We start from the raw sequence: 27,384 nt of genomic DNA, 5'->3' as shown, positions 1-27,384 counted from the left end.
TTCCCTTTGTTCAGAGGGAGTCATTACCTCATCTCTCATACAGAATCTCAAGAGACCCTGTCATCTCTCAAGCTTACAGCTTCATGAAGACTCCTGAGAAATGGCTCAGGTCAAAAGGGGTTAAGATAGTGCTAGGAGATGATGTCTTTGGTAAAGGTATTACATGTCTGCACATTAGCAACATTAAAAACCTCTCCAAATTAAAAAAAAAATCATTGAGCATCCTTATAACCAGTGTTTTGAACTCTCTATCTGATAGAGTGTCCAGAAATCCCTTGTCTGAAGCTCTGTACCTCGCTTGGAAGTAAAGGCTGCTTCTTTGTGTCATCCAGACAAGAGTAGGATGTTTCATTCTTATTGATATGACTTTAAACAGCAAATTTTCTGACAGTCTATGATTTTAGAGAAGAAGGGTCTAAGTCAGCGGTTCTCAACCTGTGGGTCGCGACCCCTTTGGCGGTCGAACGACCCTTTTTCACAGGGGTCGCCTAAGACCATCCTGCATATCAGATATTTACATTATGATTCATAACAGTAGCAACATTACAGCCATGAAGTAGCAACGAAAATAATTTTATGGTTGGGTCACAACATGAGGAACTGTATTTAAAGGGCCAGAAGGTTGAGAACCACTGGTCTAAGTAGAAAGCAGCCGTCAAAAGGATTGTGATGACCCTTCATACCTACAGTCAGACCTTGGGATAAATATTGTTTCCTTTAACTTTGCAGCTGGTTTTATCTGTGTCTGTTGTTATAAAACAAGACAACATACCCAAAATGGCTTATGCTAAGCCTCATGTCACCAAATGAAGACTTACTTACATTTCTGCTCTACCAGAATCAGACTCTTAAACCAGTCAATCAGGAATTGCTCAATCATCACTAGTTAGGTAATCTGCCCCACCATCCCCTTAGTAACTGCAATAACCATCCTGCTCTTTTTTTAAAAATAATTTTTTTAAAATTGATTTCAGACAGGCAGAGGAAGAGAGAGGTAGAAACATCAATGATGAGAGAGAAACATCAATCCGCTTGCCTCTTGCATGCCCCCTATTGGGGACTGAGCCCATAACCCAGGCATATGCCCTGACCAGATATCGAACCCTGACCTCCTGGGTTCATGAGTAGATGCTCAACCACTGAGTCCAGCAGCTGGGCCCAACCTGCTTTTTGCCTGTATAATTTCCTAGTTCCTTCTCCCTTCTATATAAAAGACTTTTATTTTGTACAGCTCCTTTTTATCTGCTAGATTGAATGTTGCCTGATTCAAACCAACTTTTGCTCAACTACACACTTAACATTTTAAAAAATATGGCTCAGTTTATCTTTTAACATATCCCAGTGGCATGAATGGCCAGTCTTGATTTTCCAAAGGGAGCTGATAGTTTGCTTTCTCAGTGCAAATGCACTACACACAACAGCGCGTTCCTAGGCTGTGTTAACCTGATCATAGACTGGAAAACCATACACATTGTTCAGTTTTTTTTTGTTTTGTTTTTCTCCCCAAAGTGTAAATGATAAGGTGGAGCCACAGAAACCCTAAAATCAAGGCCGTGTTCCGTCAGGTCCCCCCTTCTCTCCACACACTCACACCTTTGTTTCTGCCTCCAGCTCCCAAGGTGTCCAAAGGTCGCACTACGGGAGTCAGAAACAAAAGAACCAGTGAGCCCCTCCCTGCTTTTAACCAAGTTCCTCGTGGCCTCTGCGAGGCTGTGGGTTGGAGCCCCCGCTTAGAGAAAGGGGGGTGCTGCGGAGCGGATTCGTGTCCCCCCCGCGGGAAGATCTGCGGCTTGCGGAGTAGGAGAGAAGCCACCTCGCCAAACCACAGGGCCACCCACCAGGCTTCCAGATGCAACGCCCCCAGACCACGTCCAGCTCCAGCCTGGGGGCGCGACCCTGCCCCCTGACGCTGGGGAAATCCCCCAGCCCCGCCCCCCGATCCCGGCCGGAGCCTGGCTCCTGGCCCCGCCCCTGCACTGCTCCCCGGAACCCGGTGGTGGTGGGAGCTGCTCCCCCGCCGGGCCCGGTGGGGGCGGACCCCGTCCAGCAGCTGCGGGACCGGAGCGGCGGGGGTGAACTCCGTCCGGAAGACGGGGGTTCGCGGTCATGGCTCAGTCCGCCCGCGCCCTCTCGCTGCTCCGCGGTCTCCTGGGCCGAATGGGGGCGCCGGGAGCGGCCGGGCGCTCGTTCCGGGCCTTTCGGAGCAGTGGCGCGAGGTACGAGCACGGCCGGACGCGTGGTGTCCCCGGTGCTGCGCGGCCGGCGGGAGGGGCCGCTCGGTGCGGGCACTGGTGGCGGGCGGAGCTGCCGTGCTTCGGGCTCGGGGCTTCGGGTGGCAGCGCGGCGCAGTTTACGGAATCCATCACTTTGATGGCAAACAGTAGGTTTACGGAATCCATCACTTTGATGGCAAACAGTAGGTTTACGGAATCCATCCCTTCAGGGCGGGGCGAGGCCTTTCTCGGCTCCGAACGTGGCCTAGGGACCGCGGGGCCTGTCCGGTGGGCCCGGAGTCGGGCGGCTTGGACGCGTTTGGCTCTGGGCTCCGGCACCAGATTGTCCCTTCTTCGAAGCTGGTGCCGGCGAGTTATCTGTGCAGGCATTGAGTCCCTCGGGAAAGCTGCCGTGAGAACGCGTGGTCTGCTCGTTCCAAACATTTCTTTTTGTTTGGGTGATTGCAACCTGTCAACCCAGGAGTGGGCGCTGTCCCACGTGGGTTGTCAGGAGTGTTTGGATTTCTGAATTCCTTCGTTGGCAACACGGAGTTAGGTCGTTTCCAGCCCTAACATTCTTAATGACTTTCAAAATCAGACATTCATCTTGAATTCTCAGTCTTTGTCTGTATGACACTTCCCACGCCGCGACTGAAGTGATGAGTGCTATATTCGCTGCATCTCTTCGGACCTTGCGCTGACTCGTTTGGAAGCACAACAGCGGGGGTTTCACTCAGCGCCAGGGGCCCGGCAGCACGACCCTTCCTTCCCTCAGTCCCTGTGGTGGTTGCAAACGCGGACCTCAGGTTAAAATTCTATTCTCCTGACCCCAAGCCACTGAGTTCAGAAGAGATTCCGTTTCCACACTTACAGGGCTTCCAGTGATGCGCCGCTGTCACTGCCGGTTTCCTGGCCAGAGATGGTGTCTTTTTGTATCTGCATTGTTCAGCATAATACCTGGGAGACAGCAATGATCAGTAATGTGGAAATATAGCTGCTGCTTATTTAGTTTAAGTCCCCATTGCATGCATTTGGACGTAAGTCTTGAGTAGCTGAAATGAAAATGATTTCCTGTAGGGTTTGCTTGGGAAGGCAGTTCTTAGTGACAAGGTCTTCCACAAGAATATGTGAGAAAATAACGGATTCAGAGGTCTGGTTGTGTAAGCTCTTGTAGTGTCTGGAAGAATTTGCCAGTTGTTTGGAATTACTAACTTTATTACCTAGGAAAAGGAGATTCTGGAGAATTCTACTTGCATTACAGTATTGAAGGAATTATCTACTATAGTTATTTTATCTACTTATTTAGATTTCAAAAAAATTTTAGTGTTTCAGGGCTTCTTTCCGGGATGAGGATAACTTTTTTCAAATTGTACAAGTTGATTAATTTCTCTTAGCCAGCTTGATGTAAACAACCCCATTCACCATATCCTCTCCATGTGTATTTAATGGGAGTCACAACAGTTACAACCCAAGTATTTGGTTGTAGCCACTAGGTTTGTACAGATGCCCCCCCCCCCCACACACACACACATGGATAATTTAGATATTTAAAATTTTTTATTTAATAGTTTCTTTATAATTGAAAACTAAAGGCTCGGTGCACGAGATTTGTGCACTGGGAGGGGGGAGGGTCCCTCAGTCTGGCCTTCGTCCTCTCACAGTCTGGGAGCCCTGGGGGGGGGGGGGGGGGCGGTATGTCCGACTGGCGGCTTAGGCCCGCTCCTGCAAGCCGTCAGTCAGACATCCTTAGCAGTGCCGCAGAGGAAGGAGAGGCTCCTGCCAGCCATCACCGCTGCGCTCCCCAGCCCTGAGCCCAGTTTTTGATGGCACTCCCCCTGTGGGAGCGCACTGACCAACAGGGGGCAGCTCATGCATTGAGTGTCTTCCCCCTGGTGGTCAGTGCACACCATAGTGACTGGTTGTTCTGCCATTTGGTCGATTTGCATATTAGCCTTTTATAATATAGGATAGGATAACCTAGTCCAATAATTTTAGAAAGCTTTTCTTAATACAGATGAGAACAGTTATTTCAGCCCAGCTGCCTTCAGTCCCATTTGATGCAGATTATAACTGTATAAAAATAAACAATACTTTTGATAGTTTTTATTTTTTTAAGGCAGCGCTAATTAAGTTCGGACAGGGTGGTGTCTTTGATATTCTCCTGTTGGCACTGAATACCACATATAAAGGTGAGGATGGCTGTAAGGTTGAGAAACACCTGTGGACTGGTGGGTCTCTGGTGGGGAGGAATTCGGACAGTGTGTTGATGCTTATTGGTGTCTCTTTTCTCTTCTAGGGCCAGCAGAGAGAAGAGATTCCATCTTCCAGAGGTCGCCACTGTCTGCCTCCCCACTTGTCCCCATCCTCAGTCATCTTTTTTTAAATGTACAGTGACACATTAGTTGTCTAGTTCTTCATAGTGAATGTGGTCTAAATCTGACATCATTCCCATTGACTTAAAATTTGAACTTTAGTGTTATTCTTATTGAAAATTGTCTTTGAGTGTGATAAACTCTGCACTGAAAGATATTGACTGTTTGCAATGAACAGATTTTGGTATCAATTTCTGAGTTATATAGAGCCTTAAATGAAGGATGAAAATGTATTTTTTATTATTTTTTATATTTTTGAATAATTAGATACCTGCAATAATGTATATGTAAATACGGTTTTGGAGGGTTTTGTTTTTTTTTTTGACAAGTGAAATTTCAAGTGATATGTTTGACAGAATTTGAAAGTTACAAAATCTTGAAGTATCATTTAACATTTTTCTCTTAATGGTTTTTCCTTTAAGATTTGCAGAGTCGTCTCCCCCCCCCCCCCCCCCCCCATTTATTTGTGAGAAATTACATCTTATTAATTGGAAGAAAATATATTTAATGTCAAAGAAATAAATTAACTCTTCTATTTGTTGCAGCTTATTGTTTCTAAAATGAATTCCCTAAACAGCCCAAAAGTTAAAAAAAAAAATTATTGGTGATTAGAGTTTTCCTACTTTGTCTTGCTGTGTGAGGAGTATACAAATTAAAAATGTCTTTGGGTTGTGAACATCACATAAGTCTGTCTCAGTGCTTTTCAGTATATGGAGCTGGGCAGGAACCGATCCCATTTGAGAGGGAGGTCACACCCAGACCTTTCAAATTAAAGTCTTGCTCAAAGCAGATTTGCAGGTATCCTGCAACAGGGACTCCCACAAGCCCTGCTGCAGATAATCCTACGTGAACTAAGTTCAGTAACTAAATGGATAGCCCAAGTTTTTGTTTCATGTTTATCCTGTTGTTCTATGATTCCTAAAATCATTAATTTGGCAGATTTTTTTTCTTCCCCCTGCTATGATTCCTTTTAACATTTATAAAAATGTGTGTATTGGCCTATAGCTCTTTATAGAAGCCTCACCTTTCTTTATGTCTCATTGCCAATGGCTTTATAATTTTTGCAGCTAGGCTAACATTAAAAAAAAAACCCAAAACCCTACTTTTTGGACTTAGAAAAAGATACTGGTTTATGTTATTTAAATATTAATGTCTTATAAAGTAGGTAGTTGAATTTAATAATTAAAAATCAAATTTTATCATGAAGGCTGTTCATTTTTCTTCAGATTCTTCCCTCTGGACTTATTCAATATTTATATTTTTATAGAAGAATTACTTAATTAAAGATCTTTTTATCCTCATGTTAGGCAGAAAGGACCCAGACTTTAAGACCATTACTTAAGTTGATTTTCCACAGACTGACTTCAGCCAAGATAGAGTTAGTTCCCATGACTAGCAAAGACAGTTTCTTAAAATCATATTTTGTTTTGTTGGCAAATATGATAGTGTGGTTTTCCCATCTGAATGCTTTACCTAGTCTAATCAAAGTGAGATATGATAGCTATATGGCTACAGTTTCGATTTCTCAGCACTTCTTATACCATTTTCAATTTAGAACTTAAATTTTCAACATTTAACATCTTATATCTTAGTTTTATGTCTGTCCCAGTTTGGAGATAATATGTTCTAATGTAATGAGTCCAAAATTAAGTTTTCTGATTAAAATGAATTAAATGCAAAACATAGACTAATATTAATCTCAGAATTTGTTACTCATGGGTTTAATTTCTATTATATTGTTAGTTATAATTTAAAATCTCCAAATTGTGCCCTACAATACAAAGCAATTAAACTACCTTAGGACCTGAAGAGAAATTTGACTTGTTAATAATTATATTAGGCTTTTTCATAAAACAGTTCTCATAAAACAATTCCTTCTTCAAAAGCTGGTTTAAAATGAGATTGAAAACTATCTGCTGAAGCAAGATGCTCAGTATTCCAATTGAAGACACTGTTAATCTTGGGTAGATTTTGGCATGGTGAAGGAATTTTTTATATACAAGAAAAGTCATGATTTTTATTGTTTTCTATTTTGCTATAGTTAATTGACACTTCATTTAGTCCTAATAACCAGAGATTAGAATAGTTACAGTTTATTTTCTGGGAAGTATCTACACTAATAAAAAAGAAAGATCCAAATTGACCATACCTTCATGGTGCCCACCAGCCAATTAAAAGTATTATGCAAATTAACCCAACAAAGATGGCAGGTTAATTTGCATATGCAGGCACCGAGTGGCCAGGGGTGGGGCGCGATGCTTGTGTCGTCGCCATGGCGAAATGGCGAAGAAGCAGGCGTTCTGCACTGCCCCAGCCGCTCCAGGCCTCTGGGCAGCATGGGAAGGTGGAAAGGCGGCTCCACCTGGAGCGATGGCGGTGCTGGCAGCCAGGGGAAGGAAGGCCCATTCTTGCACGAATCTTTGAGCATTGGGCCTCTAGTAGGTAAATAAACAAGCTCATAGAAACAATACTAAATGCTGATGGCTTTCTGGTCCCATATTATATTGCTCCTGATTATCTGAATATGTCTCCATCTGTTACTTAACAAAGACTAGGAGAGAGAGAGCCATTTTTGCAAATCAGCCAGTCATCTCTTAGCCAAATCTCTTTATGTAAGGTCAACAGAGAACATTCCCATTAGACAGTTGAGGAAATTGCATGCCTTTGAGTGCAGTTAAGTCACTTGTTCAAGCTCGTAACTGCTCATTAGGGCTGACACACAGGACTTCTGGCTTAGGGTGAGTAATTAGTACTGCACTGGGCTGTCCTATACTCCTCTCCCCTATCCCCATGATTTATTGCTTCCTAAGGAGTCCACATTTAGTGCTAGCCCAGCAATGTGGGGAGAAAAAGGACTGAGAGAGCCCTTGTTCTGCTTTCTTTGTGGGTAACTTGCAATAGTTCTGCCTTTTCAGGAAATGTCACCTGAGCAAGTAATGATAGGGCAGTGATGGCGAACCTATGACACGCGTATCAGAGGTGACACGCGAACTCATTTTTTTGGTTGATTATTCTTTGTTAAATGACATTTAAATATATAAAATAAATATCAAAAATATAAGTCTTTTTTTTACTATGATTGCAAATATCAAAAAATTTCTATATGTGACACAGCACCAGAGTTAAGTTAGGGTTTTTCAGAATGCTGACACGCCAAGCTCAAAAGGTTCGCCATGACTGTGATAGGGTAAATTGTGTGAAAGATACCTCAAAGGTCAACTTAACTTGATGTCTATTTAATGGAAATATATCTCAAAGGTCAGCTTCACTTTTGATGTCTATTTAATGGCAATGTGACTATGACTTATGACCAAACCTGCTCATTTTTTTTTTAATACTAAAAAGAGATATCCAAGTAATGAAAATGACATTATTTAGAACTAGAGGCCCGGTGCATGGATTTGTGCACGGGGTGGGGGGGGGGGGTCCCCGGGGGGGGGGGGTCCCCCGGCCTGGCCTGTGGGAATTGGGCAAAACCGGCTCTCCAAAATCCCCCAAAGGGTCCTGGATTACAAGAGGACACAGGCCAGGCTAAGGGACCCCACCAGTGCACAAATTTGTGTACTGGGCCTCTACTATGCATATAAGATCTTTGGTTAATCTCTTCCCACCCCCACCCCCTCCCTCCTTCCCTCTGAGTTTCACCAGTCTCTTCCATGTTTCCATGCCTGTGTATTGAGCATCTGCCCCCTGGTGGTCAGTGCACATCATAGCTACCAGTCGAACGGTTGAACAGTTGAATGGTTGCTTAGGCTTTTATCTATATAGATATTTATTTGACTAACAAATATATTAGTGGACCTATAAAAAGTTCTATTCAAAACTATTTTCTAAATTAACATTTTAAAAGTAATTTATATTCTTATACATTAAATCAATTTAAAATTTTAATCTTAATTTTATATTCATATTAATTTTTTGTTAAGAACTTTTCATTAAAAGTAACCATAAAATAAATCCAAAGGAAGCTATGTACTGGTCATATTTGATACACTGATATAAGATTGGTGTTCATAATATATAAATAAGGACTACAAATTAGAATAATAATCTATTAGAAAAATGCTCAAAAGAGATGAAAAGTCACTCCATAGAAGAGGAGCTCTGCATGGCCAATAAGCCTTTAAATTGTCCAACCACTAGTAATTAAGGAAATGCATGTTAAAACCACAATAAAATGGCATTTAACTAATTGGTTAAGTTAAAAACTTTGACAATATCAAGGAAGTAGAGCAATAAAAACTTATTATACACCACTGATGGACTTGTGAACTACTTTGGAAAACAGGTTAGCATACATTGAACACATATGTATCCTATAATCCAGCAATTCCATTCCTGGGTATATGCCTTAGAGAAATATTATATATGTAGTATATAATGTATGCTACATCTTTAATGTTTAAAATACAAACAGTAGATTGAATTATAAAGGAAAATAATGGAATTATTAATCAAAATTTCAGGATAGTGTTTAATTATTGGAGAACATAAGGTTATTTGGTAGGGGAGAGTTACACAGATGATTTCAGTGATTATAATCTTTTTATTAAACTAAGAGGTAAGGTTAATTGTATTATTTTCCCTTTTCATATGTTTTATAAATATTTTGCATCTACTCATTTTTAATATAATTCAGGAAGACCTATTTTGATGACATTGAAAAATATTTTAAAATAAATAGATAGGTAGGTCCAGAATACTACCTATCTCACCATTTTAGTTTGCATATTTCTTTTAAATCTTTAGCCAGATGCATGCATATTTTAAGAGTCATGATTATCTATGTACCTACAATTTTTCATTTCATACCTTCACTTTTTTTTTTTTTTTTAAATATATTTCTTTATTGATTTCAGAGAGGAAGGAAGAGGGAGCGAGACATAGAAGCATCAATGATGAGAGAGAATCATTGATCGGCTGCCTCCTGCACTCCCCACACTGGGGATCGAGCCCGCAACCCAGGCATGTGCCCTTGGCCAGAATCGAACCTGGGACCCTTCAGTCCGCAGGCCGACGCTCTATCCACTGAGCCAAACTGGCTAGGGCCATACCTTCACTTTATACAATGGATATTTTCCCATTTTACTCTTTTTTATAATTATTTTCAGTGGCTACATAATTTTTAAAAATTATAATACAATAAACATTTTAACTCTGATAACTTCACAAATATTTAATAAACACATACGATGTGCACATACTCTGCTAAGTGTTAAGGATATCATAGTAAACATTAACTTGCTGCCCTACCCAGCAATTTTAATAAGGAATTACAATACTACCAAAGAGGAGGAGCTGGGTGCCGTGGGAGCTCATAGAGGTAGTTCCCCAGGGTAAAGGGTCAGAGAACATTTCCCAGAGTACCTAAGCTGAGACTTGAGAAATATATGTGGAGGCGAAGGAGGAACAGATATGGTAGGGAGGTTAGAAAAGTAAGGAAGAGAAGGAAAAGTGTTTTCAGGTCAAGGGAACAGGGTATGTGAAGATCCAGAAATAAGAACCTGGCACAGCAGATACATTGAAATACAGCTGTGAGTAGTGTGGGACTTGGTGAGCTCTGTGTTCTTTAGCAGTGATGCTAAAGAAAGCTCATGCATGGGCTTGAAGGTACAGGAAATTTAGATTTTAGTTAAAACTTCCTTTTCTCAGTTTTTCAGGTTAAAAATTTTGGCGTGTAATCTGATTTTTTTCTCACACGTAACATTAAATCTCAGTGGCTCTATCCTCAAATTCAGAATCATACTGCTTAGCACCCCCATTGCTACCACCCTTGCCCAAGCCACTGTTATCTTTTGCCTGAGATGCCACCCTAGTGCCCCCACTCCCCTTGCTCCCAGAGACTGTCCTCCACCTTTTAACCAGTTATGATTGAATAATAAAAATTGGGTCATGGCACTCCTTGGAATCTCCAAATGGCTTCCTACCTCACTCACAGTAAAAACCAACATCCTTTCAAAGGCCTGAATGGTCTTATGTAATCAGACATCCCTCCTTCTTGACTTCATGCTCTGTCGTGGTCCACGTATTCTTTCCATGGCAGCCACTGACCTTATTATTCATTGAACATGTCAGGCACGCTCTTGCCTAAAGTTCTTTGTACTTGCTGTACAGTTTCCTTGGCTTGGAATTCTGTTCTCCACACAACATTCCCTCATTTTCTTCATTTATGCTCAAATGTCACCTGGATAATCAGAGAAGTGACACTATCTCACCTATATAAAATGATAACCCTGTCCTCTCGATAGGTCCTTTCCCTTCATTTTCCACACATGATATATTCAATATTTGCTTTTTTCTTTTTAAAATTGCTGTTCTTTTTCAACTACAATATGGTTTCCATGAAATCGGAAAATTTATTTTGCCCACTATTACTTACGTTCCTGGTGCATAGAATAGTGCCTTCTATATAGAAGGTCCTTAATACATGTTTGTTAATTTAATAAACAGTGGGCATGTAGTGAGGAGTTTTACCAGGAAATCGACATGATTACATTTGGAAAATCAATGGCTGCAGTATAGAGAATGGATTGGCAGAGATCATTACTTTAACCAGGCAGTTAAATTCTTGCTGATATCAACAATGTGCATGTTGAAAAATTCATTTGTTTATGCACTAAGGATTATGTGAGTTAGATAATGTGTGTGTTTACCAGTTCTTTCAGTACATGGACTGATACAGGCATCCTCCCATTGGGTCTCTACTAATTCCAGGTTACTTGATATATTCTTACTAGAGGCCCAGTGCATGAAATTCATGCATGGGTAGGGTCCCTAGGCCTGGCAACAATCAGGGCCGATTTATGGGGCGACTGGTGGGGCAATTGGGGGGCCCCCACTGGCACCTGCCTTGGCTGGCCTGGGGCCTGCGGGCTGGGGCAGCTCCTGCGTTGAGCATCTGCTCCCCGGTGGTCAGTGCCTGTCATGGCGACTGGTCGTTCCATCAGTTGTTCTGCCGTTTGGTGTATTGCATATTAGGCTTTTATTATATAGGACTAGAGGCCTGGTGCACAAAAATTTGTGCACTGGCGGGGGGGGGTGTCCCTCAGCCCCACTTGTGCCCTCTCACAGTCTGGGACCCCTCGGGAGATAATGACCTGCTGGCTTAGGCCCGCTCCCGGGTGGCAGAGGGCAGGCCCAATCCCTAGGTGCAGCCCCTGGTTGGGCTCAGAGCAGGGCCGATTGGGGAGTTGGGGCACCACCCCCTGTCATGCACAGAGCAGGGCAGATCGGGAGGTTGCGATGCCACCCTCAGTCACGCTCAGGGTAGGGCCGATTGGGGGGTTGGGGTGCCGCCCCCTGTCACACTCAAGGCAGGGTCGATGGGGAGGTTGCGGTGCCACCCCCTGTCATGCACAGAGCAGGGCTGATCAGGAGGTTGGGGCTCCGTACCCTGTCACGCACAGAGCAGGGCCGATCAGGGGGTTGGGGAGCTCCCCCGTGTCATGCACAGAACAGGGCTGATCAGGGGGTTGGGGAGCTCCCCCCTGTCATTCACAGAGTAGGGCCGATAGGGGAGTTGGGGCACCGCCCCCTGTCACACTCAGGACAGGGCCGATGGGGAGGTTGCAGCTCCACCCTGTCACACACAGAGCAGGGCCGATCAGGGGGTTGGGGAGCTCCCCCCATCAGGCACAGAGCAGGGCCGATCAGGGGGTTGGGGCGCCTTCCCCTGTCCCAAACAGACCAGGGCGGATAGGGAGGTTGTGGCCCTGCCCCCTATCACACACAGAGCCGCAGGGCGATCAGGGGGTTTGGGCGCTGCCCCCTGTCACGCTGCTCCAGGGGCCAGGAGGCCTCGCTGCTCTGCTGATCCTGGTGCTGGGAGGTCTCGAGGCTCCGCTTGACACAGGGGCAGTGAGACCTCGCTGCTCCGCTGATCCCGGTGCTGGGAGGCCTCGCTGCTCCGCTGATCCCGGTGCTGGTAGGCTCTGCTGATCCCAGTGCCAGGAGGCCTCGCGGCTCCGCTGATCCTGGTGCTGGGAGGTCTCACGGCTCCGCTTGACACAGGGGCAGTGAGACCTCGCTGCTCCGCTGATCCCGGGACGTGAGGCCTCACGGTTCCGCTGATCCCGGGTTTGGGAGGCCTCGCGGCTCTGCTGATCCCAGTGCTGGGAGGCATATTATCCTTTTACTATATAGGATAGAGGCCTGGCGCACGGGTGGGGGCCGGCTGGTTTGCCCTGAAGGGTGTCCTGGATCAGGGTGGGGGTCCCACTTGGATGCCTGGCCAGTCTTGATGAGGAGATGATGGCTGTTTGCAGCTGGTCACACCCCCTTCAGGGTGGGGGTCCCCACTGGGGTGCCTGGCCAGTCTGGGTGAGGGGCTGAGGGCCGTTTTCAGGCTGGCGGGTGACTGAAGCTCCCAACCTCTCCTTTTTTTCTTTTTTTTTTTTTATTCTGGGATTTATTTACCTTCTATGGCTGTCTCTGGAACTGAGAGCCGGCTTTAGCCCTGAGGCTCGGCTCCAGCTCTTAGACCTCAGCTGCTGAAAGCAGGTGCCTGGCTTTGTTTGGCTTCTATAATTGAAACACTGTTGCAACTCCAGTTCGGCAGCTGGCTGAAAGCATGGGGATTGTTTAGCTTCTATAATTGCAACATAGTTGCTTAGAGTGCAAGCTCAGAGCCCAGCAGCCGCAGGCGGGGAACCTTGGCTTCCTCCTTCACTGGAGCAAGCAAGCCTCCTGTTCGCTTCAGCTGCCTGGCTGCCGGCCGCCATCTTGGTTGGCGGTTAATTTGCATATCGCCCAGATTAGCCAATGGGAAGCATGTCGGAGGTATGGTTAATTACCATGTTTGTCTATTATTAGATAGGATAGTGTGTCTCCCACAAAGCCAGGCTTATTGAGGCTCTTCAGTGACTGAGGAAATCAAGAGGATGGTTCAACTGCTACTGAAAATGCTCAAAGTCTGTAGTCATAATTGGGTGGCAGTCTTGTGGATATTTACCCATAAACAAAAGCTAATTCAGGCTGTATCATCTATATATATATAAGCCTAAGTGACCATTAGGACCAGTCAACCAACCGGTCGACTGGTTGCTATGACATGCACTGACCACAGGGGGAAGACAATGCAGGAGCTACCCCCTGGTGGTCAATGTGCTCCCACAGCCAACCTCCCGTGGCTGGCCAACCTCCTACGGTCTCTCCCCTGGGGCAGTGGCCCCAATTGGCCCCAGTCGGGATTGGGCAAGATGGCCCCAACTGTCATTGATCGCGGGCCAGGCCAAGGGACCCCACCCTTTCACAAATTCATGCACTGGGCCTCTAATGTTAGCTATAATTAGCGAACTAACTTAGCATCTCAGTGCAATAAAGTAAAGTAGGCATTGTCACTCTCTCAGATCCCAACATACAGACTGCAGTGAAGTTTAATCTGTATATTGTCTCTTCGGAAGCCAGGAATCAATTTATGCCAATGTTGACTCTGACATTCTCTTTGTAGTTTCTTGACTGTAATTATCCTGAATTATTTTCAGTGATTGCCTGTTTCACAGTAGCCTATGAACAGATTATTCTGTTGAACAGAGAATCAACTATAAGACATATCAGCAGCAGCACTGCTATTCATATGCTATAAAATGCAACATGGAGTTTAGGTGGTTTTGTGTTTTAAAATATAAATGTATGTTCTTTACTATAAGAGTGAATTAAAGTTTATTAGCATATAAAACTGCTTCAGTAACCCAGTATTTTACCCTAACTGAATATTGCTGACACAATTTAATTTATGGAAAGTATTTATTGTTTAATTATCTTTTATAAATGAGCCATTCTGGAATTAGTTGCTGTATCTGCAACCTTAGTATTTACTAATATAGAGGTCCTTGTTCTCTTAGTATTAAAAGGCGACTAAATTAATTAATAAAAAATGAGCTCTAGAAATTCATAGTAAATAGTGAAAAAAGTTTGTTACTTAATCTTGAAAAATAAAATTTAAACTCAAAAGTAAGTGTATTTTGTCTTAACTTGATTTAGTCTATCATTATAATTATGTACTAATTATTAGAATGTACAAAGACACAAACTATAAAAACTCAAGAAAAAATGAATACCCTGAATAGCACTATATATTAAAAAGGTAAACTTATAGTTTTAAACCTCCCCATAAAGAAAGCTCAAAGATCAGATATTTTCACAGATGAATTCTACCAAATATTTAAGGAATAAATAATACCAATTTTGCAGAAACTCTTAAAGAGGATGGAGTACATCCTAACTTATTCTATGAGGGCATCATCACCCTAGTACAAAAACCATATAAAAACATTACAAGAAATGAAAACTACTGACAAATACCTCTCATGCACATAGATGCAAAACAAGTAACAAAATTTTAGATGAGATCCACAATATCTGGAAAGGATAGTTGCATTATGACCAAGTGAGGTTTATCCCAGGAATGCTATGTTGGTTTGACATTTAAAAATCAATCAATGTAATTCACCATATTAACACACTAAAACCAAAAGTCCATGGGATTATATATGATAATCTCAATAAATTCAGAAAAAAAATTAGAAAATATTCTGATATAAGCTCTCATCTAACTATGAATAGAGCTAAATCATAGAACTAAATGTATAACCTGAACCCATAAAACTTATAGAAGGGAACACTGGAGAAAACCTTTGTGACCCTGAGTGCGGCAGAGATTCATTATACTAATACCAAAGGTATGATCCATAAAAATAAAATTGATTGAAATACATAAAAATTTAGAACTGATATTCCAAAGACACAGTTAAAAGAATGAAAAGGTAAAGCACAGACTAGGAGAGGATATTTTAAATCACAAACCTGATATAGGACTTGAATCTAGGATATTATGAATAACCCTCTCAACTTCAATAATAAGGAAATAATCTATTAAACAATGGGCAAAACATTAAATTACACAGTTCAACAAAGAGGATAGGCAGATGGTAAATAAGCACATGAAAAGATGCTTAACATCATTATTCACTATAGGGATGCAAATTAAAAGCACAAGGAGATACCAACATACAGTATAGGCACTAGTATGTCTACAATGTAAAAGACTGGCAATACCAAGTGATGGCAAGTATGTTGAGCAACTGTAACTCTCATATACTGCTCGTTGAAATGTAAAATGCTACAACCACTTTGAAAGCAGGTTGACAGTTTCTTAAAAATTTAAACATATACCTACCATATGTTTCAGCCATTCTGCTCAAATTTTGTGCAAGAGAAATGAAAGCATATATGTATACAATGACTTAAAGATGAATGTTCCAGACAGCTTTATTTATCATACCACAAACTAGAAACAACCCAAATACCCATCAACAATTGAATGGATAAACAATTTTCTGTATATCCATACAATGGAAAACTACTCAGCAATAAAAAGAAATGAACTATCGATACATGCAACAACATTAATGAATCTTAATTATGGTGAGTGAAAGTAGATAGATAAAAAGGAGAGTGTAGTGCATAATTTCATTTTTATAAAATTCATGATGATACAAACTAATATGGAGTGACAGAAAGCAAATTAGTGGTTGCTTGGTGATGGGGGGGAGGGGCGTGCAGGCGGTGGAGGTACATGGCAGGGACATGTAGAATGGTGAGATTACAAATGGAGTACCAGAAAATTTTGGGGGGTGATGGCTATGTTCATTTTCTTAATTGTGGTAATGGTTTCCCAGGTACATACATATATTAAAACATCAAGTTGTGTACTTTAAATGTGTGCAGTTTATTGTATGTCAATTATCCTATATAATCAAAGGCTAATATGCAAATTGTCCCTTCAGCCGGGGGTTCAACCAGGGGACAGGGCCAGCCAGCCAACTGACTGTGGCCCCACTTCCTGGCTGGCCTAGTCCTATTGGCCCCGATGGGGCAGGCCGGCCAGACCCCACCCATGCATGAATTCGTGCACCGGGCCTCTAGTACTTCAATAAAGCTGTTATAAATTTAGGACAGTGGAGCAAATGTGTCACACTGAATTTTCCATGAACTTCCATGTCTTGAAAGCTATTAAATTTTTAGTGAAAAGTCAACAAAGTTAGAATCAAAAGTAGTTTACTTATAATTATAAGGTCTAGTTTTAATTGTATTGTCTAACCAGTTTATTCTCTCAGTCAATTATTTACCCAGGGTTATGATTATTATTAAAATGTACTTTTGTTTTGAACTGCAGAAGTGGCTTTCAAACACTGTCATGCACAAGAACACTTGTGGGAATTTGCTCGACATGCGGATTCCTAGGCTTCACCCTCTAGGGACTGAATTGTGGATGTGGTCTTGGGTCTGGGCATCTGCAAGTTTAGCAGGCTTCCCAGGCAATTTTAATGTATCTATCCATAGGCCACATTTTGGATTCACTTCTTCCCAGAACAATGTTTACACCAAAATTGTATGAACTTGGATGAGCACCAAGGACCTCTGGGGCCAGACGGAAATGGAGTATTCTTGATCTGGTTCTACCTGTATTTACACCACCTATTAGAGAAGGCAGCTGGCTTATTTGGAAGAGGCAGCAAGTTTGCACTTGTGTGTTGGCTGATATTCATTGTGCCCACATTTGTTAGAAAATAAAAAGTGTACAGATATTAGAAAGAATTAAGATTTTTCTTTCCTCCTTTTCTTCTTCTGCTTCCTCCTCTTCCTCTTCTTCACAATATTCATTGGCCTGCATTTGGCATTTTGTGTAATAATCATGGCAGCATGAAGAAGGAATCATCTTATACTTTACTAGAGGCCTGATGCATAAAATTCGTGCAAGAGTAGGCCTTCCTTCCCCCGGCTGCTGGCGCCAGCTTCCCTCTGGAACCCAGGACCCAGGCTTCCCTTGTAGCTCTGGCTTCATCCAGAAGGTTGTCCGGAAGGACGTCCGGCTAATTAGCATATTATGCTTTTATTATTATAGATCAGGTACCTTTAAGAAATAAGCACACAGTAAGAGTAACACGATTTATCACTCTTAAGTTTGGCATCATGGTGAGCTGGCAAGCCTTCCCATAATGCATTTCTTTGTGCCATTCCAGAGATAGATTTATGTTACCTATCAAAGCATAGCATTTCTTACCTTTTAAGCACTTATATAAACTGGCAGGAAGTAATGTTCTGTGCATTTTTTTTTTATTAGAAATGATGCCATGGTGTGGGGAACAATTGGCCATTGTTACTGACCTGGTCCCAACAGTAATCACTGACAAGCATGACAAGACTGGCAGCTGTTGTCATGGAGTTGTCCTAAGGCTGTGGAATAAAGTTAAAAGAGTTGTGCAGTACAGAGCTCATGACTTCAGGTCCTGTATAGGGTACAGTAACTAACAGTGAACACACTAGCCTTAGGGTTGCAATACTTTGGGGTCACATACTACATGGCACAAGCCTTTGAAGATGGGTGTCAGTTTTTAACTAGACTGTGCTGATCTGCTGCTTCTAAAAAATAGCAGAGCTTTCAACAGGGCCAGTATTATAGTCCAGGTCTGGAGTATGTGGTTTGATCATTTTAAAAATCCACATGGTAGTTATAACGAAATGTATAGTATAGATATAATGCAGGTGTAAAACTAAAAAGCAGAGCTAGAATATTTCACAAAATTATAAATATATTTATGAACCTGAATGGGTGTCATATATACTTGGAAAATCAAATTTTGGATGCTCACTTGGAGAACCACAAATTTTGGTCGTTCTTGTATCTTAAACATATGTTGTTGAATACGCCTTACTGTCATCTTCAGTACTACATTTAATCTTTTATTCCCCATAGACACGATGCCATTATTATCTCAGGAACTGAAATGGCCAAACAAATCCAGAAAGAAATACAAGAGGGTGTGGAGTCCTGGATTTCCCTTGGGAACAGAAGACCTCACCTCAGTATCATTTTAGTGGGAGATAACCCAGCAAGCCACACCTACGTCAGGAAGAAGATCCGAGCCGCCTCTGCTGTAGGTAGGGATGCTTTAGTTGTGCTTGTCACTAAAGAATGTTTCTGGTTTTACTGCAAAGTGTAATAATGAATGATCATTGTCAAATAAGTGTTATTTGAATAACATTTATTATTATGATAGATATTTTTAGTTACCAATGTTTATGTTCATTTCTTACCCCTTGTCTTTAAATTTCTTATTGAATCAATTCAATGTGATTTCAGCTGCTATGGTGAGATGTGAGAGGAAGACTTTACACTTAAAAGGACCATTTTTAATACATTTGCTTTAATGAGATAATAAATCTGGCCAGTTCACGCTGTCAAGCTTGACCTGTCAGTGGTGGTGGCGCTATTGATGTTTTTACTGTATTCAAATTCACTAATAGTAGCTTATCACAGATAAGGGCAATTTGCCACATAGGATCCTGGGCCAAAGAATGCATGTAAATCCTGTTTGAGAAATCTCTTCTGATGATGCTTAGAACACCATTTTTGTAGAAGGGCCTTTCCTTCCTGTGGGACAAGAGCAGAGAAAACCAGTTACACAAAGCATGTCAAACTCGCGGACTGCATGTGGCCCAGCCAATATAATGGTATCTAAGAAACATTTTAATAAACATTTCATAACTTAATTTTTACAATATCCTGTTATACATAATTATTAATAATGAACTACAACGTTTGCTAATGACTGATTACTGTAATCATGTTGCATTCATTTCCCTTACACGCCTTACTTACGTGCAAGCGCACCATTTCTCTCCGCTAACATTAGCAGCGAATATTTTAGCAGCCCATTGCCACTCGTTAGCCTTGGACTGACTTGTTTGGTGTGTGCAACAGGAAATATTTCACTTTCGGAGAACAAGAGAAATAGGTTTATTTGCATTATGCTTATTAATTTGTGCAGTTATTCAATGTCTGGTAAGTTAATGTTCAAGAAAAAATATTAATTTTGATTAAAATGTTCTATTATTTTATATTAATGATTACTTGTTTATTTCAGCCCTTTGTATTCAGCATTTCTCTATCAAAATATACCTACATTTCAATGAAAATTGAAGCTTTTGTTTTTTTGTGGCCCACATAAACTTAAACCTTGTTTATTTGGTCCATGTTAGCCTTTGAGTTTGACATGCTTGAGTTACACACTGTGTAAGACACCACTAATGAAAAGCACACATCATTGTTAGCTAGGTGACTGTCTGTGCTTGCTTTCTTCTAGGTATCTATAGTGAGATCATTCTAAAGCCTAAGGATGTTTCTCAAGAAGAGCTTTTGGATATAACTGATCAATTGAACATGGACCCAAGAGTCAGTGGCATATTAGTTCAGTTGCCACTGCCAGGTATTTAATGCTTTTCTATATGTCTGCTTTGGTTAGGATAAAAGGCACCTTTCAGCATTATGTCATGATACTGCAAGTAATTTATATAATTTGTTCAGAAGGGATCAAGCTATTATACTATCATGTAATAGTGACAATTTCTGAATGGCTTATGCTTACAGTGACTGAAAATTGTGAAAGAACAACTTAGACATTGACAATACATGCAGTCCTTGCTTTGCACAGTATTGCAAGACCATAAAATGACTGTGTAAGCTGAAACCAGGCAAAGTGATCAAGGGCAAAAATGTCAATTGTTCCATGACTCTAAAATGTTTTCTCAAACCATTATAAATTTACTTACTGGGGTTTATAAATGTATAGGGAAATGAAAAATAGTAAAACTAATATTTATTTAGTACACTGTAGTTTAAAACATTAAAACATTGAGAATGAAAGTATTTCATTTCTTTACAAAAAACTTGTCAAGAATTTGAACAGAACTTACCGTCTTCTCATTGTATGACTTACAATATGGAACAAGCATCTTTTCTAAGTCTTGGTGACTTGAACTTTCATATTTTTTTTAAGTTTGGATCAGCTTTCATTTTTTTCTTTGTACTTTTAAAGTTGTAAATATTTCTGAGTTTCTTCAAAGGGAAGTTTTATGCCAGTGTCACTTCCTCTGGGACATTGTCATTCTTTTTGTTATAACTTTCCTCATTGATGTTGGTAAGTTCACCTTCTCTGAATTTCTGTCACTGCCTAGCTAAGTTGCTCCGAAGGGCACAGTGTCAACATTCCAGTCACCTATTTCTTGTACAGCCATTTATATTCAATTAGCACCCTGTTGAAGCAACTTGAGCTTGTTTTTTAGGTTATAGGTCTTACGTTCACTTCATGAGGGCCTAGATTTTTCATGTCTTTGCTTGGCTGTCACCATTTTCAGATCTATTCAATCCACTTTCAGTTCTAGCAACATCACATTTTGACTCTGCTGTACTTTTCCTCTTCATAGGCTAATTCCCTCTGTTGATTACTCACTTTGGGGAAATGTCATGTGAATTGTGACATTACACTTGGAGACAAGGAGGCAACATGCTTTGCTGTCTATGTTTGAACTGAATACAAATGTGCAGTGGGAAATCACCGATGGACTTTGAAAGAAGTGATATGTTGGTCACTGCTCCTGATGCTACATCTATTTAAATAGGGATTTACAGACCAAAGAGCCAGCAACTCTGACATAATATAGTTAATATACCATGGTCACTGACGTGAATTGTGTTATTGGAGGGCTGGTGTTATTTAATTAGTTGTGGCTCTAAAATTTGTGCATTTTCAATGAGCAAAGCAAGGACTGCTGATATAGTATAGGTTACATTAGTTTTGTGCAGTTTCGTACCTTCTATAAGTTTGGACTTGCAGAAAATAAAGATGCATGATGCTTTGCTTCGCATCTTTATATGGTATTAATATTTTAATTTCTCCAACAATATAACCTAACATCTTAGTATGTTATAACTTATGTGCTGCTCAAATTATACCAAAAATTTATATGTCTAATTCCAACACAGCTGCATTTTAAAAAATAATAAAGTTGGAAAGGATCTTGGAAGTTATCAAGTCATCAAGGTTTCCCTCTGAGAAAGTGCTTCTGATAGGTAATACTATGGATTCATCATGTTAAAGTTAGTATAGTAATTCATTACTTACTTTTAGAACTGGAAAGAAATTCAACATGTACAACACCTTCATTTCATATTATAGGAAACTGAGGTCTAGATATTATCAGGGGTTTGCAAGCATAATAAGTCTGTCCAAAAATATTGGCAATGGGTTTAAACTCAATTGTTTGGCTCATGCAAAAAAAAAAAGTAAAACCTTTTTTGTAGTGTATTTGCCAAGCAATCTATTTATAGTTTGCAGTTTATGAAATTTCTCTCATTTGCATTTGTACTTCATCCAAATCCTATATAATAAAACCCTAATATGCAAATCGACCGAATGGCTGAATTACTGGTTGCTATGATGCACACTGACCACCAGGGGGCAGACATTCGATGCAGGAACTGACCCCTGGTGGTCAGTGTGCTCCCACAGGGGGAGTGCTGCTCAGCCAGAAGCTGGGCTCATGGCTGGCGAGCAAAGCAGTGGCAGGTGGGTGGACTGAGAGAAAGATGTCTGCCTGCCGGCTTAGGCCCAATTCCCAGGGGGATTGGGTCTAAGCCCGCAGGCAGACATCCCCCGAGGTGTCCCAGACTGTGAGAGGGCACAGGCCGGACTGAGGGCTATCTCCCCCCTCCCCCCCCAACCAGTGCATGAATCTTGTGCACTGGGCCTCTAGTAGTTATATAAAATGTTACAAATTTCCAAATAACAACATTCAATTTAGTCTGTCTTAAAAATTAAATTTATATCTGTAGAAATGTTACCCCTTTTTGGGCAATATCACTCATTTGGTGAATTTGTTAGCAATACCACTAGATGGCACTGGTGATCTATCTGTATAGAAATACATTGTTTGAGTCCTGTTTATTTTGGAGGGTGAGAAGCATGGAGCCAAAGGTGGTAACTAACATCCGGATGCTCTCAGAAAGAGCAATTTTCAATTAGCTGAAACGCCAGTAATATACAAAATAGTAGTGGCTAACATTTATCAGATTAAGCAGTTAAATCTCAGTCACTTTACATTTATTAACTTATTGAAATCCTCACAATAATCTTGTGGGATTGGAGCTTTTATTATGCACAATTTACTGATGCCCAGAGAGGTTAAACTTTCCTTAAGGTTACAGAGCTGGTAAGTAATTGCACTGAGATGTGAATCCTCGTAGACTGGTCACTCATGGCATTACTTCCAGCGGTTCTCAACCTGTGGGTTGTGACCCCTGAAAATACATCCTGCATTTCAGATATTTACATTACGATTCATAACAGTAACAAAATTACAGTCATGAAGTAGCAACGAAAATAATTTTATGGTTGAGGGTCACCACAACATGAGGAACTGTATTAAAGGGTCGAGGCATTAGGAAGGTTGAGAACCTTATGTTATCTGGTGAATAATCTGTGCTTACTATGTTACAGGCACTCTTTTATGCAGCTTATTTTATTTAATCTTTAAAACAGCCTTATGCCATAGGAGTTATCATCTTCATTTCACAGATGAGGAAACACAGAGGTTAAATGAATTGTCCAATATTACTTGATAGTCAAAGGTAGAGCCAGGACCCAAATTCAGGCAGTCTGATTCCAGAGCCTGCCTTTTTAACCTTTATTAACCTACATAATGCTGACTCTGAACATTACAAGCATGTGTTCCAAACATTCACATTCAGGTTCCTAGTGCATGTAACTACCATCTCCTCTAGAATTACCTCCGTGATCTTCCATCTGTTCTTGCTCTCCAGCCCTGTAACCTGTATTGTTATGGTTTTGTCCTGCTCAGTAATGATATTCCTATCGTTATTCATAATTTGTTTTTGGTAAGGGTAAAAAATGATAATAGCAAGAGTAAAAACTATAAATATAATTATAAAGACTATAAATAATAAATAGACTATTCATCCTGAAGTGACCTATGTCTTATTTTAGTACTCGTATATTGAGTGGTATGCTGTTGCCAGCAGAAGATACCATTCAGCTTTGGATATTTGCAGTCTGAGTTTATAATCTGACCTTCTGATTTACTGATTGTTATTTAACTGATGACTCACTTTTTTTCTCTTTGTAAAAAGAGGATTGAAACTATATAACTCATTTGGGTCATATACTTTGTTGGTTAATACAGAAAGTTGATTAAAAAGGAAAATAATAAAAACAATGCATATTTAGCTTAAACATTGTATTATAACATAAAACATTTAAATAACTCATTTACTCATCAATTTTTTGGTGTGGGTCCAAGACTCTTTGGAACCTACTGATTAGAATTTTGTATCATCTTATAAAATTAATAATACCTATGATTTATTGGCTATAATTTTCAGTTGGAGGTGAAGGTGAGAGAAATATTGTCTAGATTTAGAAAATATCTCCCTAATTTCATAGTTGTCTTGGTTTTATCTAAATTATTGCTAATTCTTTTTACTTCTTGAGTCTTTCCAGAACATTCAGCTTAATTTTCATAAATATAACTGTTTTCACTGTCCATTATTATTTGGTTATATCATTTTAAAATTAAATTACATAATTTACTGCAAAATAATTGGCAAAACCAGATTGAGGTAAATGCACAATTATTTCTTGATTATCATGAAATTCAACTGGTAGGAGCAGGAATAGTTTATTAACTACGCTCTGATATCTTTTTGGCAAGTCCTGGACATCCGCCTGCATGTTTTACAGAAGCAGTGGAATACATTAGTCATTTTGGTAGGGGGCTATGTGGAAGTGGGTTGAGATAGCCTCTCCTGTACAAGTCTGATAGGATTGTTATAATGAACCAATGAGTAAATGAACAAATGAAACAATTCTATTCAATTACACCTCCAATATTCTATCATTTGGTTAATAATCTGAATTCAAATTATTTCATGACTTAGAAATCTGAGATTAATTTTTACAATTGTGGAAATATCTTAAGTAAAAGAAATTTCAAGTTAGAATTATAATTCTGATGTTGGAGGACAAGTTTGCATAAGGATTAAACAATGTACAAGCAGTTTCCATGGACTCATTTGGATAGAAAGCAAAGAAATGAGGTAGATTTATAGCTAATAAGTAAACAAAGGAAATAGAATGGAATTGTTAAAAACATTTAATTATTCTAAAGGGGGGAAGAAAAAAAGGAAATGACAATAATGAAAACATATAACAGTTGATAGATTTGGTTAAATAAAATAAAATGTTGTAAATAACTCAATTAAATATCAGATTGAATAAAAAGCAAGACCCAACAATATGCTGCCTATAACACACACACTTCAAGTATAAAGACACAGAGAGGTTAAAAGCAAAATGATGGAAAATACATATTATGCTAACACTAATCAAAAGAACGTGAAGTGATTATGTTAATATTGGATAAAGTATATTCAGAGTGATGAATATTACCAGGGAGAAATAAGGTCACTTCAGAGTAATAACGGAATTGTTTATTAAAAAGAAATGGCAATTTAAATTATTTATATATCCAAGAAGAAAGCTTCAAAATAAATTCAACAAAAATTAATAGAATTAAAAGGAAGACTAATTAAAAATTATAATAATAGATTTCAGTACTTCTCTCTCAATAATTGAAAGAACAAGTGTACAAAAAATCAGTAAAGATAGAGATTTGAAGTACAGTTTCATCCAGTTTGACCTAATTGACATTTATAGGACAGTCTTCTAATAAAGAACAAAATACACACTTTTTCTAAGTTCACATAGAACCTTTATCAAGATATAGCATTTTCTAGGTCATAAAGCTTTACATTGTTTAAAAGTTTCATGGTACCTAAAGTATGTTTTCTCACCACAATGGAATTAAATTAAAAATATACAATACACTTTTAAATAACCCACATGTTAATATACTATAGTCATGGATTGGAAGACTAAATATTGTTAAGGGGTCAGTTATCCTCAAATTGATTTGTAGATTCAAGAGAGCCCTAATTAAAATTCTAATATGCTATTTTTGTAGAGATTGACAAATTATAAAATTTATATGGAAATGTAAAGTACTTAGAATAGTCAAAATAACTTTAAAAATGAGTGACATAGTTGGAATATTAATACTGCCTGATTTTAAGACTGATTTTAAGGCTGCGTAATCAAGGCCATGTGGTATTCCAACCAAGTTAGAAAAACAGATCAATGGAACAAAATTGAAAGCCCAGAAATAGAACCACACTTATATCGACAACTGATTTTTGACAAAAGTAGAAAGATAAATAATATGCTTTCAACATGTGGTGCTGGAACAATTGGATTTTATGTGGATATGAAAGGAGAACTTGATAAATTAGACTTCACTGAAATAGAAAACTATGCTTTTCAAAAGATACTATTAAAAGAATGAAAAGATAAGACACAGACTGGAGGAGTATATTTGCAAAGCATATTTTGATAACATGTACATACAGAATATACAAAGAGCTCTCAAAAATCAATAATTTAGTGAAAATAAAAACAACCCAATTAAACAAAGACCACTCCTAGCCAGATTAACATAAATCCTCTATTCCTAACAACAAAGAAAAGTTGATAAAATTAAGAATTAATTTTTTTCTTGACCCATGAAAGAACTGAGGTTGCAGGGAAAACCACCACTCAAAAATATGGAGAGAGAGAATCAAATTCAGAGTCACAATCAATATCTACTTAGTTGAAAGAGAAATTATGGGAGCCATAGATAGATAAGAACACTTAAATGGTAAATTTGCTGAATTTCTGGAAAACAAATAAATGCAATAAAACTATATGAAAAGGAAGACATGGGAATGCTACACACAGGATTCAGGATAAACTTTACATCAGGTTGGAGCAAGAAAGGAGATGGGTTAATGGGCGGATTGTATAGTTAGGTATAGATGACTGTTAAAGCCATAACTTTGTTTGGGGTGGTGGATTTGCATATGCCTACCTTATGAAAAATAGCTATTTATATATTTTGTAATTGGATTGTGTTTAGATCAAAATTGAGATTTTGTCTCAAGCCATAAATTATGATTCAACCATTTTATGTATTTGAAGTTTATTCAAAGAAAAAAGGCCAGATTTTTTTATTATTATTTATTTATTTATTTATTTTATATTTTTATTGCTTAAAGCATTACAAAGGGTATTACATATGTGTCCTTTTTTTTTTTCCCCCACCCTTGACAATACCCCGGCTTCCCCTACTCCCCAGTGTCTTATGTCCATTGGTTATGCTCATATGCATGCATACAAGCCCTTCAGTTGATCTCTTAACCCACTCCCTCCTGCCCCCCAACCCTCCCCGGCCTTCCCGCTGCAGTTTGACAATCTGTGTGAGGCAGCTCTGCCTCTGTATCTATTATTGTTCAAAAGTTTATAATGGTCTTTATTATCCATGAATGAGTGAGATCATGTGGTATTTTTCCTTCATTGACTGGCTTATTTCACTTAGCATAATGCTCTCCAGCTCCATCCATGCCGTTGCAAATGGTAAGAGTACCTTCTTTCTTACAGCAGTATAGTATTCCATCGTGTAGATGTACCACAGTTTTCTAATCCATTCATCTACTGATGGGCATTTAGGCTGTTTCCAGATCTTAGCTATGGTGAATTGTGCTGCTATGAACATATAGGTGCATATATCCTTTCTGATTGGTGTTTCTGGTTTCTTGGGATAAATTCCTAGAAGTGGGATCACAGGGTCAAATGGGAGTTCCATTTCCAGTTTTTTGAGGAAACTCCATACTGTCTTCCATAGTGGCTGCACCAGTCTGCATTCCCACCAGCAGTGCACAAGTGTTCCTTTTTCTCCACATCCTCTCCAGCACTTGTTCTTTGTTGATTTGTTGATGATAGCCATTCTGACAGGCGTGAGATGGTACCTCATTGTTGTTTTGATTTGCATTTCTCGGATGATTAGTG

General features: G+C 39.9%; 1 protein-coding gene across 4 annotated transcripts in view; it reads left to right on the top strand.

Moving 5' to 3' along the window:
• The first annotated feature begins 1,999 nt into the window (after window positions 1-1,999).
• The window catches only part of MTHFD2L (methylenetetrahydrofolate dehydrogenase (NADP+ dependent) 2 like), a 102,311-nt gene continuing 76,926 nt past the window's right edge, over window positions 2,000-27,384 (top strand). For 2 of the 4 annotated variants that reach the window (XM_070395066.1, XM_070395049.1), the window contains exons 1-3: window positions 2,000-2,216; window positions 18,342-18,526; window positions 19,732-19,854. In XM_070395066.1, the coding sequence (XP_070251167.1) occupies window positions 2,107-2,216; window positions 18,342-18,526; window positions 19,732-19,854 (418 nt within the window). In that variant the 5' untranslated portion in view covers window positions 2,000-2,106. Of the gene's footprint in view, window positions 2,217-4,354; window positions 4,403-4,509; window positions 4,599-18,341; window positions 18,527-19,731; window positions 19,855-27,384 lie in introns of those variants that run through there. The other 2 variants (XM_070395077.1, XM_070395057.1) reach the window with 2 other exon arrangements.

This window comes from Myotis yumanensis, unplaced genomic scaffold (assembly GCF_028538775.1).
Source record: "Myotis yumanensis isolate MYYU_CA2020_CCGP unplaced genomic scaffold, mMyoYum1.0.hap1 SCAF_1, whole genome shotgun sequence".
Lineage (NCBI taxonomy): Eukaryota > Metazoa > Chordata > Mammalia > Chiroptera > Vespertilionidae > Myotis > Myotis yumanensis.
Note: the sequence above shows the minus strand (reverse complement) of the source record. Positions and strands in the feature narration are given on the sequence as shown.